Below are 15658 nucleotides of genomic sequence, written 5' to 3'. Positions count from 1 at the left end.
GTCGAGTAAGATGATGTGATTTGAAGCAGTAACTGCAATGGGAAAAGCAATTCTTGGTGTTCCACCTTCAAGAAGTACTCTCAGCACAAGACCTGCTGGGTTTGTGCTTGCTTCCAGAATTTACCCATTGCAGAGAAATCAAACCTGTGCAAGGACAAATGCAGGAGTGTGTAAGTAACCCAGACCAACTCCCTGAGCCTGGTTACCTTCATCCAGATGTACCAGACACTCAAAGCTTGAGCCTACAGCAATTAATTGACTCCCAGCTATGGCTGAACTTGATGGTCTTAGAGGTGTTTTCCATCCTAAATATTTCTATGATTCTGTGACCTTGAAGCTTTCCTAGAGGACAAGTGGTAGTAATGCCACAGTTCATTAAATATTTTTATCCTGGTGTAAGTCCCGTTAGTTTTTATTGTTAGCCATTTAATTTCTGGATGACACTGTGCAAAACACATTTGCCAAGCCATTAGGCTGCCCTGGCCTGTGCCTGCCCAGGAGTGAGCTCTCCTGGGTGCATCTCCAGAAGGAATTTGGTTACTGCAGCGCTGTTCCAAGTTCTTGCCATCATTAGCAAGTCATTAGTAAATTTAAGTCTGAGTGATTCCCAGCAAGACTCGACAGAAGGAGCAAGTATCAGCAGTATTGTTTCAGTTGTTTGTGTTGGCTTCATGCAGAGGAACTACTTGAGCCATGTGCTTTGTGCTTAAGCACACAGCTATGCTTTGTGTTTAAATTCCTGAGTCCTTGATCACTTAACAGGAAATATTTTTACTTTTGGAAACTGAAGGAAGTGTGTGGGTCTGCTCAGAGGTTCTGTCATTTATGTGTAATGTAATGTGGATTCTGAAGAATGTCATCTGACATACACCTAAAATTCCCACTGATATGGTTTGTGTGCTTAAAGCTAGTGAAAATCGTTGATTAAATGTTTGCTTGATTGATACCAGACCCAAGGGCTGGGAAACCTGCTCTGTTTATATGGGTTATTACTGTTCTTTCCATGATGTGGAAGAAAATAGGCAGCTACTCAGATACTTGAACTGGATGTATGCACTGGAATTAGCAGTCAGATTTCAAGATGAGTGAAGGTATTTGAAAGCCTTTCCCCTGCTCCAGATAATGTTGTTCTCCAGGGCATTCCAAAGTGTGAGGGATGAGCGCTGAGTAATCAGGGTGGCTCAATCCAACCCTTTTCTAGCCTTGTAGGCCTGAGCTGGGTTACACCTGGGTGCAGTCAGGTTGGTTTCTTTCTAGTGCCTTTCTCTGTGCTTCGTCTGAAGAGCAGAGATCCTCCTCGGTGCCAGCATGGCAGAGCAGATGGAGCTTGAGTGGCTGACAGACTCAGTGCAGCAGTGCCTGATGCTGGGGCCAGCCCATGGAGAGGGGGAGATGCTGCTGAGCTGGCATTGAGGGCTCTTCTGCAACTGAACCAGATTTGGGGCTCTGCTTCTGAGGCAGTGTTTTACTCTTGTAGCCAAATTCTTGTGTTACTATGCTGTGATAAATTTATCTTTTTTGCCGTCTTGTCTTAACTAATTTCTGAAGTTCTGCAGATGATAATAATAATTCTTACATTACTTTTTGTTTGTCAATACCAAAATGCCCAAAACCCAATGTTCTGCTCAATTGAATAACATTACAGCAACACTTTGGTTGAGATTGCTGGAGATAGAGGGTTGGAGATCCAGAGGATTTGGTTTCAAGTGGGTTTATTTTCCCTTTAATGTCCTTATTCAATCACATTTCTTAGGAAGTGTATCCAAACCAATAATTTGTCATCTTGCACTTTGTGTCTCATGAATTTGGACGAACAACAGGAACTATTCTTCACCCAAAATGCTAGAAGGGGCTGAGGACCAAAATTAGATCTTAATTCAAAGCTTTTATTCACGGTTTCAAGTTCAGGGTTGTGGAATTTCATTGTAGGGTTTCTGGGGTTTTTTTGCAGCTCTTTGCTCATGGGATATTTTGTCAAAAAGGAAGAATGCTTTATGGCTTATCTAAAGAGTGACTCTGGGGCATTTGGGGAGTTTGCCCAAGAAGGCACATTTAGGTTGTCTTTGATGTAGAATCTGCAGAATAGGATGCTCTAGGCCAAAGACAAATTCTCAACAAACAGCATGGAGTCCATTAGGGTAGTCCCCACCAGATTTCCATGATGGAACTCCTAAGGAAACTCAAGAGAGCAGCCAGTGACAAAACAGAGAATCAAAAGTCTTCTTCGTGTCATTTTGGAGCAACTTAATGGCAGAAAATGCAGTTCTCTGTGTTCTTTGGTTCGTTACTAGACTTGTGTGAGCTTGTGACATGTGATCTCAGAGTTTACCTTCCCTGGCATGCCGAGAGCAGCGCAGATGATTAAAACATTAATTATTAATTGAGAAACAAAATAAAATATTTTAATGTAGAATAGCACAACAAAATCACAGGGAGAGTATGTTCTTGTGAAATAAGTTTGTGTTTCACCAACAACAATCCTGCCAGTTAGGCAGTGTGTGTCTCAAAACTTGATATGTAGTGGATTCAGTTAAATGTGTTGGTATGTATTATAAATAATGTAGTATTTGATGATACAGGATTGAGATGTAGATTTTTGGGTCTCTCCTGGGAGTGTGAAGGATGGACAAGTGATGGGTGCAGAGAGGAGAGACGGTTCCATCCTTGGATGGAGAACAGCAGAGATACCTGATGCCTGCAGAGGAAAAGGAATGTGCAGATTCTGTCAGGCAGTTTGGTTTTAAAATAACATATTCAAAGATAAGTGTTACAAAAAACACTTGTTTGCTGGCAACTTCATCTACTTGGAAGAGGAAAATTTAGTGAAAAATAGACTTACCTGGATAGTGTAACTCTTAGCATTGATGATAGGAAAATTGGTAATGCAGTTTGGGACTGACAGAGAAAGTGCTGCACTTACCACAGAACAGTGTTGTCTGTTGATACAAGTGCAACAAAGCAAATTAAACGTTGTAGAAATGCTATCTTAATGTGCTTCCCTGTGAGCTCAGACTTCAGAAAATAATGCCGTTAGGGCAGTTTTTATGTGTTTGAGTACAGACTTCTTGAGGAGCTGGATAGAAAGAAAAAGTAGGTTCTGGAAGGTGTAGGGACTGTGCCCAAGTGCAGATAAGTGCAGTTGGAACATGCATTAGCCCTTTGTTAGCCATTCCTGAATGGGAAAACTTCTTGCAACTCTAGATTGAGACAGAATTAATGACTTTGAAGCACCAGGGAAGCTGAGGATGGGGTAGAGCTTTTTCAGGTGCTTCACGTTCTGCTGTGCGTCCTGGGTTGTGCTGGGAAACTGAGGACAGGACTGCAGAGCCCTGTGGTTTATCCAGGGCACCCACTGCCAGGGAATATGTGTTAGACTCATAGGGCATTTATTCAGTTATTTCTTGCTCTATACTTAAAAACTTTTAACCTTACTGCTAAAGAAAACTACCATTGTGTGTTAGTAGGACTGGAACGAAAGCTGAATAGCGAATTAGCCTTGAGCGAACTGTCAATCTGACTTTGATAGCCCATCACTTTAAAAGGTCCTTTTATGTTTATGAAAAAGCATGACATCAAAGCCAGGGGAAAAAAAATACCAATACTTAGAGCTTAACTTAAACTTGCATAACTTCCAAGAGGAGGCCTTGTGTGAACTGTTTGTTTGTCCACTTGCATGGCTAATTAGCATAGGTTACTAAAAGTCTGAGCAGTGGCCATCAAGTTTCTTCTGCTCTTCCTGGGTTTGTTGTGCTTCCATATGTGGATCCCTCAAACTGGAGTAGCATAGACAGAGGATATTGCAGTCGCTTCTCTTGCAACCTCTAGGTAGCATGCTGGAAATGCTTGAGTATAACCATTATCAGGTGAGTTGTTATTGGAGACTTATTTTAAAACCTGTTGCTAAGAAGGTGTACAGTGTATAGGAGACCCTTTTCCTCTGGTGTCTTGGGTGCTTTATTTAATTCCTTTCATTCCTATAAGTGGGGGTCACTTGTAACAGCAAAAGTCACTTTAATAGAATTATTTTAAAGCAAGATAAGTTCTCAGTGTTTTGCCATATTTTGGATTGATTTCTAGCTTCCGATAATAACTTAAATGATCAATGAAAGGCGACAAAGAGTTTCCAGGATATGGTGGAAAATTTTAATAAGAAAACAAAATGGCCTTTCTTCTCTTGCTTATTTAGTGTGCAACAGTTGTTCAGTATGAGGATTTTCATATTTTGTATGTAAAAAATTCCTAAGTGCTGAGAAGCTTATCTTAAATACAGAAATAGCTGTTGCTGACGACAGTGATTGATCTGAAATGAAACACTTCTTTTCTTGCATCTTATTTGCATGATGTGTTTATAAACAGGCTGTCTTATTTGTATATGATTTAGGCTGTATCTCTGAGGTATAAATAATCTGTAGGCAGAAAAAGGTGTCTTTGTCTCTTCTTTTATTTTAACCAAGGTATTGATTTTAAAAAACCCCAAACATTCAAAACCTAAACAACCAATAACAGACCTTTTATATATCTGTTATTTGATACTGGATTAAGGATAGCAATCCATACTTCTTGATTTTAATTGTTAGCTACTAACAAGTAAAATGAGTCCTGCAGTACAAGTCATTTCTCCATATTTTAGTGAAAACTAAATGTCACATAGCTGAAGGTCTGAACTCAGAACTGACTGTTCTGGAGTGTCTGTATCAACTGAAAACCCGAGTGTTGGTCTTAAGTGAGAAATCTCATGTTGTAGAAAAATAGCTGGAACTTTTTGGTGTACTGATAGCAAGTCAGCTGTTGAAAGGCCAAATCATAAAGTGATTTCTTGCCACCAAATGTGAGTTCATGAAGCACTGTGGACTTCCTTGGAGATGTAGAGGTTTGTCCTCATGTCACAAATCTATAGCTGAGATCCATAGCACCTGCAGTGATGTTGTAAAACAATAAAACCCTCTTATCCTTTTCAAATTGTGTCGTACAGGTGCAGACTCACCTTGAGAATCCAACCAAGTACCACATTCAGCAGGCCCAGCGGCAGCAGGTAAAGCAGTACCTCTCTACCACTCTAGCAAATAAACATGCCAACCAAGCCCTGAGCTTGCCATGTCCAAACCAGCCTGGGGATCATGTCATGCCACCTGGGACGGGGAGCAGCGCACCCAACAGCCCCATGGCTATGCTCACCCTCAACTCCAACTGTGAGAAGGAGGTAAGAGCTCTCCTGTTTGTGTTTATGTTAACACAGAGCTGTCATCTGCTTTAATCAAGTAGTTTTAAAACCGTACTTGCTCGCTGTTACGATATTCTGTTTATCTTTGTCTGTTCGTCGTGAAAATGTAAATGTTCGTCATGAAATTGTGACTGCTACCTCTGTGGCTGCCTGAGTAATAGATATTTTGGCAAAAAGCCGGTATCCCTCCAGCTTCCTCTCATTTGAACCATTTTAGCTAGTTTATACTTATTAAAACTACTTTTCTTGTTCCCCACCCCATTGCTTGATGCGCACAGAGAATAATTGACCTTTGGAGAATACAAAGCAGCTTTGTAAGCTGTAGCTTTCTGGAATAATGTTATTTATGGCTTGTTCGTCTAGAAAGTGCAAAGAGCATAGCAAAAATAACTGAAAAAACACAAAGCTATTTTGAGATATTTTAGGTATTTTTATGGTAAAATTTGAGCAAGTATCCTGCATAGCTGGAAGGCCAGATTATCCCAGCTAATATGCCCTAAAATGTCACTGATTGCTGTTCCAGTGCTGCAAATATAAGACTTCAGCCTGTGTCTAGAAGTCCTTTGCAACCATTGGCAACTATTGGCAAAAACTGAGTTAGATGTTACCTGTGTGCTCAGGCTCCAAAGGAAAATAGTTGGGAAGATATTAACAGATATAAGAATCATGTCAGAATTTTTGTAACATGAAAAATAGGAGGCAATTGTAGAATTCCTCTTGTCCCCTCATTCCCTCTTCAAGCTTTGTGCCAGATTTTTAGTACAGATGCATTCCATGAGCAAAATGTTACACAGCTTGGAGAAACAGTTATTACAGAACATACTTTGCACATGCAAGGGTAATACTTGTGCTCCATAGTTTTGAAAGAAATGAAAATGAGATATTTCCATCCTATTGTCCCAGCTGTACCCAGACACTTTTTTCTTGAGGATATTTACAGCTTCACTTTGCTGTGTCATCGGGGACATGTGTGCATGACACTATTTCATTCGTGCTCTTTTTGGGACTGAGACTGTGCCATGAACTCAGATCCATGCTTTGCTTTTTCTTCTTTTTTTTTTTTTTTTCTTTTTTTTCTTTTTTTTTTTTTCTTTTTATATCTGCAGGGATTTTATAAATTTGAAGAGCAAAGCAGGGTTGAGAGTGAGTGCCCGGCTCTGAATACACACTCACGAGCATCATGCATGCAGGTACTGGATGACACAGGAGGTGGAGCACAGGTCCCCTTTCTAATGAGCATGTTTCTTTCATGTTATGTTGAAAAATAAACTTGCCCCACAGTGTCTTTAAGAAGTTGAATATAAGATATATTTATGGTACAATACAGCAATGTTGTTTATTAGCGTTGGTGTCAAAAGCAGATGAAGATACCTGAAAAAGGCTCATGCTGTTCTAGCACAGTAATGCCATAACAGAAGAACACGTTAACCATTTAAGGTCTTGCATCAGGAAATCTTTTCTAACTGGGTTTTCCAAGACTGCGTGGATGTGGTTTTGCCCTGATAGTCTCTAAGTCCACATTTCTATGCAGATCACACTTGTGCTTTAAAAAATGATATGAGAAGGCTTTAATCCATCTGTGGTAATTCATCCTCAGTAATCACCCTTTTATATTTTCATTCTTTTTCTTAAAACTAAGGGATTTTTATTTCTTACCAGAATCAGTAACAAGACTTTGGGTATGGGCTGTAACTGTTAGTTCCTTTCTTGCCCTCACTTCCAGTCAGTGTAATTTGTTGTGATCACACTTTCTGGAGCTGATAAAAAAATCCCATGTACTGCTACTTTTACCATCACCATTAAGCATTGATTTTGTAGATCTCTGTCATTTCAGCTCCGTTTTTATAGTGAGCAAAAAGGAAATAGTCCAGTTCTGCAATAGTCAATCCTGCAGGACAGTTTGGAGCACATGTGTGGGTGCTGTGAAGGGCTGTTTCCTTCTGCCTGTGCAGGAGCTTATGGAGGCACCTTCCAGCACAGCCACTGGAAAAAGGTGTTTTGTACCACCTAAAATCAGCTCCGAGCTGGGAGGGTGTGTGAGGGACATGAATCTAATGGATTCTGCTGTTGGGGGCCAGCAGCAAATCTCTGCTCCCTCTCCTTCCCTGCAGATGTCCAGGGCTTGGTTTTCTGCCTGTGCCCAGATTTTGTCCCATTTTATGGAGGAGAAGCAGCAGTGGGGAGAGGGAGTGGTGTCCTTAGAGTCATTTATTCCACAGTTTCCTCCTCCACTGCCCAGGAGGAACAGTGTGTCCGTGGGCAGGAGGTGCAGGGGAGCTGCTGGTGGGAGGAGGCGGCTGGACCATGAATCCTCAGCCCTGCCACGAGCTGGGTGTCCTGCCTGGACAGGACAGCAGGAGTCACAGCTGAGGGATGGCCCAGCTGCACAGGCACCTCTGAAGTGCTTGGTCAGCCTCCTGTGTCCCTGTGATTCTGATAACTGTCCTGTTTCTCTTTGTGCTACAGATGGATGATGTGATTGATGACATCATTAGCTTGGAGTCCAGTTACAATGAAGAAATCCTCGGCTTGGTGGACCCAGCCCTGCAAATGGCAAACACGGTACAATGGGCCTTTCCTTCTGGTTTCCCTGTTAAGCCTAACTGGTTTTCCTTGAGAGGAGGCAAAACTGCAGCAGGACTTTTCTTCCCTGCAATTAAGTAGTTATTGTGTTGTTCTACAGAGAGTAATTAGATTTGCTTTGAAGAGTTTAAGGTAATACAGTTGCAATGAAAAACGTGAATTTAAAAATACAAGCTGGAGTCATGTCGAGAGAATACAAAGGACAATTTTGCTTTTCTTATTTCTAAGTCAGTGGTAAAAGGATTGCAGCAGAGGGGTAAACTGTGCTACCAGGAGTAGCTCGTTCCCACTGATATTGAAAATTGTGATGGACTTTATACTTTGCTTCAGAAAAGAAGGAACTTCTGGCATCCCAGGCTTCTGAATGTTGTCATATTCAAGTAAGAAATTGTCTGCTGTGTGTTAGCATCCCTGTCCAGAGACACTTTGTTATCTCTAACATCACAGCTTTATGTCTGCCTGATTTCAGCTGGGGAGAAGTCCCCAGCTAGATGTCAGCAAAGATGTTACAGAATTTAGCAGGAGGACAAAAAAAATTTAAAAAGCAATCTTCCAAACAAACAAAAGGGAAAGAAGAAAGAGGGTTGAAAACTGAACAAGGCAGGGGATGTGAGAAACCTGTGATAAAAGCCAAGAACACAGAGGTGCAGAAAGCGCTGAGGGGAAAGCACAGGTGTCCTCCATGTGGCTCTTTTGGTTTGGTTCACATTGCTTTGAGAATTAATATAATCATACTTCTGGCATAATCTGATTTTGATCTTCTGTGGAGGGTAGCTCCAGTGAATTTTTTGCCTTAGGCTTAAGTGCTGTTAGATCTGGCTGAGTAGATGTCTGCCAGTGCTGGCGTCTGCTTCTGTTTCATCTGCTGCCAGAATTTACAGCTTACCGCAGAGCATTGATTTTGTGGCATGGGTTTGCATTTGCTGACAGTAGCTGTCGGATGTCATGTTAACCTGGTGCTGTGCTCCCACAGATCCCCAGAGCGCTCTCAGAGCAGGGTGGATGACGCAGGCAGCGTCCCACCAGCCTCCCCTTCTGAATGGTGCCCTTTGAGCGCACAGGGAGAGAGCCGCACGGTCCTGCTGCGGAGAATAAATCTGCCTTTAATCTAAGGTGGCTTGCAAAGTGCAGCTGTCCTGGAATCTGAGAGAAAAACCTCAAGAAGCTGACAAAAGATAGCTTTCAAAAAGTTAATCTGTTTTTCAATTTATCTTTTTTTTTTTTTTTTTTTTCCCCATGGAGGGATGAAGTTCTTCTTGAGTCCTTTATCTGAAGTTCCATTGGATTGTGACACATTAATTCAGAAGGGGCTTGGATATCTTTATGCTTTTCTCATTTCACAGGGACCTCAGAGTGGTTCTTTGCTTCCAGGCAGGGATTGAAGGATACTCTGCCCTCTTTTTGGTGCAAGCAGCCCCTGTAGTCAATCTTTTGGGTAGTCTGCATCCCTCCTGTGCTTTGCTGTGCTTGCTGCATGGCAAGAAGCCTTGTAAAGACTGCCTGATCACAATTACAGTGGAATTTCAGAATTTTCCCACTCTGTGTGGTGAAGTCTGAAAAATAAGGATATGAAACAGTGAAATTAAGACTTCATTAGTGATAAGTTGAAATAACTGGAGGGAAGAAACATATTTCAGTCTCTGAATCATCCTAGTGTAAATCTTGAAAAGATGGAAATTGAACCATGTTTCTCAGCAATTGGTTTCAGGAAAAAAACCAAGCCAGACACTTTTCTTTTGGAACAGGACTTAGCTCTTAAAACATGCAGTATTTTATTAATAAGGAATTAATGCCTACTGACTGAGCTAGGTCGAGGTAGGAGAAATGAAGAGAGGAAATGGGGAAATGGTGTCTAAAGAGACACAGGCTATAAATAGCTGTGCTGAGTCTGTGACAAAGGCAGTTGTTGTTCCATAACCAACAAAGAACAAAAGGACCAGTTTGTTACAGTTGGTAACAGTACTTAATTGATAAGCAAAATCAGAGATTTCTGTGCAGGGCAAGCTAAGGGAGTTCCCAAGTACCTTGAATTGAAAACGGCCCATTGCAGTCAGCTGTGAGAGTGGAATAATATCTGTGGTGGAAAGTATCACAAAATGGTAACTAGCTTATAGAGAAGGTTTTCTGCCTAGGTATCACTTGCTAATTGAATTACTGAGTACTGTGTGAAGTGCTTTTGTGGAGATAACAATTAATTCATCCAGCTAATCAACTCCCGCCAGAGCCTGGTGTGGAAAGCTCTGTGAATAGCTACAGCTCCACTTCTAAATGTGACTTTCTTCTGGAATTTAAACTCCACAGCAGAGGAGTTGTTTTACAGGGGCTGATGCTTGTAGGTCAGGGAACATCACAATCCATTGTGGGCTGCACGAGCTGGGGTGCAGAGCCCATCCAGGGTGTGCTGGTACCTTAGAAACTGCCTTGTTGATCACACAGCTGATGTCTCAGTGATTTTAGACAGAATGTGGGTGCTTGTTTTGTTGGAGTAGTGGAGGAGAAATGAAAGCCTCAGACTCCCATGAATGTACACTATGATGAATCTGCAGTCATAATTACCATATTTCAAATTTCTGTTATATAAAAGCCATTATTAGGGCAAAAAAAGAAGCAGATGCAAAGTGATAGGAAGATTTTAATTTATTTTACTTGGTGTTTGTGCAATTTGTGATGCTGGGACCTTGAAATACAAAATCTCCCAAGTGAAAGCATTTTCAACCATGCTGTTTCAATGAAGATAACATGCTAAACCTGGCATAAGCCACCCTTCCTTCATTTACTTTTTGCAAGAGTAAAGGTGGATGATCTGGCTGGTGCTGCATTTAAATTCCTTCTTAGCCAGAAATAGCTAAGAAAGCTGTAAGGAAAACCATATTTAGGTTGGAAACATGCTAGAATTTGAAGAAGACGGGGAGGGAGCCTCCTTAGCTCCAGAAAATTCCATGCCTTTCTCAAGTTTGAGACTCCAGCATCCCTATGAAATGGCTGTGGAACTTTTGACATTTTCCCATCTTGTACTTGAGGATGGTGGTGAAAGGCTCCACTGTCTTAGAGCCAAAATGTTTGCTAACAATTTGTATTTTTTCCCAGTTTCTTCAAATAAGAAACAATTGAAATAAATGCCCAGGTGTCACTGTAGTGGGCACATAATAAGTTCCTTTTGGGCTTTTTTTGCCCCATTTAAGTCCAGTGGCTGCTTTTGTGTGCTCACCACACTGCTGTCTTGTGCATCTCAAACCAATGCCCTCAGCACAGGGGTCCTCTGCCCTTTTCCAGTTCCCTAAACCCTGCACTAATGATTATTTGGTTTACCTTAGTCAACTGATTTTATTCCTCTGGGAGCTGTTGTAAAATTGTGAACTGAGGATGTGCCTCAATTTTAACTTAGCTTTAGCTGCAGGTATTTTATGTGACATGGCCCAGAGTGTTGCATGCACTTTATGTTTTTGGAAAGGAATTATTGTAAGTTAGTCCCAGAGATGTGACCTGCAGCCATCCTGGAGAAAAGGCCTCTCAGGACTCATACTGAGCATGGACCATGTGTAGGAAAATGTTACAAGTGAAGCTTTGACCTGTGGGGTTTGGATGATGGAGAAAGTGGTCAAAGAAAGGAGCTGATCAGTCTCTTTGCTCATGGATCACTGATTTAAGTGGAGATTGTTGGCATCTCCAATGTGAATTTCTCTGATAAGCATTCCTGTGCACGGCTTTAGCAGCCATGCACATGTGCACGTTCAGCAGTTGCTGCCTGTCTTCTCTGTCCCCCTTTGTGATCATTGCTCACACTGGTCCTGTTTATTGACATGGAAATCTGGCTCAGTGTTTGACTCCTTTGGGGAAAAAAATCAATCACAAACTGTTGTAACAATCAGAGTCCATGTCGCAGTAAGGAAAGCAGCTCAGTGTTCTCCACGTTTCATTACAACCCGGCTGCTTTACTCAGGCTTTGAGATGCCGGTTTTGAGATTTCTAACAAAAAATCTTTTTTATTTCTAAATTCCCTGAAGTTCCTAATTAGATTTCACATGTCTGGTTATGAACTTCAAGTCCCTGGGCTATAAACAAGGTCTTTGTGCTCTGCCCATGCTTAGGAGCATGAATGGTTCAAGCACATCCAAGTCAGAAGGGTGTGTGACGCTCTGGCTGTGTTGGTGTCAGGGATGTGTTTGGGGGACCCAAAGACACAAGGGTCAGCCTTGCAGAGCAGTGAGACTGAGTGGCATTAATGTGGGCAGGTCACAGCCAGCACAGCTGTGACCTGAGCAGCACTGTTAGATCTTCCTTTTTTTCCTTTTTCAATAAGGCTGACTCATAGTGAGAATTCAGTTACATTTATTCCTCTGTCTCTTAAAGTCTGAGCCAGGGGACTTTGGTTTTGTAGTTGGCCATTATCTGTTCTCAATAACCATCAGCATGGCTTCTAGATGGTGGTACTTTACATATCCACTCCTGTTTAATCTGCTTCCATATGGCAGAGAAATTTTCTTGGGTCCCAGTCTGGCAAGGCCCATCAGTAGGAGTTTAATAGTCCTGGCTGTGACTCACTGCATTGTATTCACCAGCATTATTTACATGGGTGTAAAGTTAATACCTACTCTAATCTCTGCAGGATCAGTGTCTTGGAGGGATTGGTTGTCTTTGCAGCAGTGATGATTAGTGTTGCCACTCAGATAAGATACCTGAGTGTTTTATACCTGTCTTTTCAAAAGCAAATAAGAGATGGGTAAAATAATCCACTCAGGATAATTGCAAGCTTCTTTAAATATGTTTCAATATAAAGGGATAGCTTTGATAGATCTTGTTGAAATACTGTCCTATTTCTGAATAAATCTACTTGTTTAAATACCTAAACAAACACAGCAGAGTGAACAAGCAATTGAGGAAATTTACTGTAAAAATAATCTTCCTCCTACTGGTGTGCGTTCTTGTTATGTAAGGCAAAAAACAAAGTAAACTGAAATGTTTTCTGTGTAGGTAGCTTTCAAATCACATGAAAAATGTGATTAATTAATACAGTGTTCTTCTTCCAGCATGTGACAACTTGCAAAGTGCTTCCACTCACATATCCATGGAAAAAGTGGGGGGTTTCTCTGGGAGAGTTCTGTAGGCTCTTTGAGATGTGAGAGAAGTTTAAGGGATATAGATGTAATAGTTTTAGTGAAAAATAAGGAGCAGCAGTGCAGCAATATCATCAGCATTTTACCTCTTCTATTACCTCTTAATATTTTATGTCTGCATACTTCTGAGGAGAGAGAACAGAATTTTCCCAGTGTAGATGTTTTATCCCTCGTGCCCCTGAATATCTGTAGATTTTGCTGACCTTCTTGCAGGCTCTGTTTGCACATGGAAAAGAGCACCGATTACCTAGCATATCCTGACTCTATTCTTCTGTACAAAGGCATTCATAAAGGCAAACCAAATGATCCTTTTCCTTGTTTATCTTTTCCAGTTGCCTGTGTCTGGCAATTTGATTGACCTTTATGGCAACCAAAGCATGCCTCCTCCAGGACTAAACATCAGCAACTCATGTCCAGCTAATCTTCCTAATATAAAAAGGGAGCTCACAGGTAAATACATCTAAAATACCACCTTGCTGTAATAGTATCATTTTAATTCAGGTGATACTGGACATAATGTCTGTGATTATGGGAAAGAATATATGGGCGAACAGTTACTTTCAACCTGTGTTCTTGTGTGGGTGCATCTGTGTTCACTGTCATAAGTTCATATAAATCCTTAATTGTTACAGTCACACCTGCACTGTCTTGTGTTCCAGGAAGTTTCCATGCACCTTTTCCAGAGCTGTTTTCTAGCTTGGGCTTAGCGTTTGCTCTGTCAACACCAAACTTTAACAACTTCACATCTGGAGTCTCTGTGGGATTCATGTCAAGGAATGGTACACATTGGGGCTTTACTTCAGTAGGGGAGGGCAGTAATGAACAAATAACCTGCTATGATGTGAAGTCTGGACATGCAGATCCTTTAAAATGTAAAATTAGGCTCTTGGGGGATTGGAATTTGATGATCTTTAAGGTCCCTTCCTACCCAAGCCATTCTGTGATCCATGAATATGCATCACTAAATTAAAATGAAATGTTCCTTCAAATTTTATGCCAGTTCCTGCAGCAATGCTCTGAACAAGCTGTGGGAGGCAGGGGCAGGAGAGTGGGACACTAAAAACCTTTTTCTCAAGCACATGTGTACAGGAGCAAGATAGTTTGAAGCAAATAATAAGTTTCATATTCACAGGCATGTTTTATTTCTGCTCACTTGGAAGAATATAACCACATATAGGGTGCATATACAAAGAATGGTTGTCTGTAGGCTGAACAAATGAAGATCTACTCTAGAAATGATGGCAAAATCATATTAATGCCCAGAAATGCCTGTTCTTAAGCCCAACAGAGTCACTGACCATGCAGTAGGGTAGGGGCCTGGTTTCTTTTTTGTCTATCATCTTTCTGGGTTTCTGTTGTGAAAACTCACAGGCTGACTCAGTTGCAAAGCAGGTTCTGGGCAGAAATTAGTTTAAGAAGAGCATTGTTAATATGCCAGGAGGAAATGCCACTTCTCTGAGCCAGCAGATATTTGCATTTATAGGACAGCACAGAATTTGAACTCAGCACCAAAAGAAGACACACAGAGCACACAATGATTTGTGGCTGTTACAAAAAAGCAAAGCTTGTACAGAGATGGAACTGTGCAAGAGGAGGGTGGGAGGGAAGGAGAGCTGCTCAAAATCCTGCATTACAAGCAGTTTTGTTGCCCCAAGTATAGAAAGTTCCAGGGGCTGTGGGCTGCAAACTCAGCCCAACCTTGATGTGCAGACTGGTGGATTTTCTGTAGGTGCTTGTGTCAGGTTTCAGGCCAAGAAGGCAGAAAGAGAGGGGAGATTGTGAGTGAAGTGGTCTTACAGAAGTCATCAATACATCAAACACATCTAAACAGAACTAAGCTTAATGTTTATGTGCTACGCTTACCTGAATTTATTTAGATGAGTCTTTTTATGATCAAAACAAAGTAATACAGGAAAGAATTTATTGGCTACAGTGAGGGATTGTTTTCACAATGGAATGTGTGATAAAAGGTGATGCACTCATCGCTCCTCACTGACTTACTGTGGAACTGCAAAATGCTTGCTGGTTTGGGGATTTGAATGCAATGGGGCAAGGATTAATGACCTCACCTTTTAAAAAACTGAAAAGGGGTAGAGTAGAGATAAAGTACTTGAAATTGCCTGAGAAACTTAGGACCAAATGTGTACTGAAAAGATGAAATTTAGTTGTGCTGTTGCCTGAACTATTGCATTCTGAAGTTAATAATTATATTATTATTATTATAGAATATAATAATAATAGAATAATAAAATATAGATAATAAGTGTGTGGACCAAGGTGAAGGGCAGTTCTGAGTTGAGGGGACAAGTTCTGTGCAGCATGACTGCCATTACGTTGCTTTTTGCTTTTCCCAAAGCAAGAACCATTGTTTTCCAACTTTGTTGCTAAGAAAGGTGTTGAATTTTTTCACCTTTTTTAAAAAATATATAATAGAAACAGTTAGCATAGCTGGAAAATACACTGTTCTTAACAGGTCACTTAAGTGATCCCTTGGGTGCTGTGGTGGTGTGTGTGCACGTGCCACAGAAGGATGTAGCGTTAATTTGGGCGAGCAGAGCCTGTGAGTCCTGCGTGTGTCACATCCTGGGCAGGCAGCAGTGCCCTGGGCATGCTGTGCCCGTGGCTCAGCTCCTGGGACAGGTGTGCACACGGGGAAGGTATGCTGGATTTCAGCACCTGGCTGTCCTCAGATCCCTTGCTGAGTCAGGGCCTCCGTGGGAAACATTCCCATCCTGGGAGT

General features: G+C 41.4%; 1 protein-coding gene across 1 annotated transcript in view; it reads left to right on the top strand.

The window, feature by feature from the left end:
* The window catches only part of MITF (melanocyte inducing transcription factor), a 96892-nt gene that overhangs the window by 74863 nt on the left and 6371 nt on the right, over positions 1-15658 (top strand). Inside the window, exons 3-6 of the mRNA XM_058031757.1 lie at positions 4973-5200; positions 6328-6411; positions 7688-7783; positions 13251-13368. Coding sequence (XP_057887740.1) covers positions 4973-5200; positions 6328-6411; positions 7688-7783; positions 13251-13368 — 526 coding nt within the window. The remainder of the gene's footprint in view (positions 1-4972; positions 5201-6327; positions 6412-7687; positions 7784-13250; positions 13369-15658) is intronic.

Source organism: Melospiza georgiana, chromosome 11, assembly GCF_028018845.1.
Source record: "Melospiza georgiana isolate bMelGeo1 chromosome 11, bMelGeo1.pri, whole genome shotgun sequence".
Classification (NCBI taxonomy): Eukaryota; Metazoa; Chordata; class Aves; order Passeriformes; family Passerellidae; genus Melospiza; species Melospiza georgiana.
Note: the sequence above shows the minus strand (reverse complement) of the source record. Positions and strands in the feature narration are given on the sequence as shown.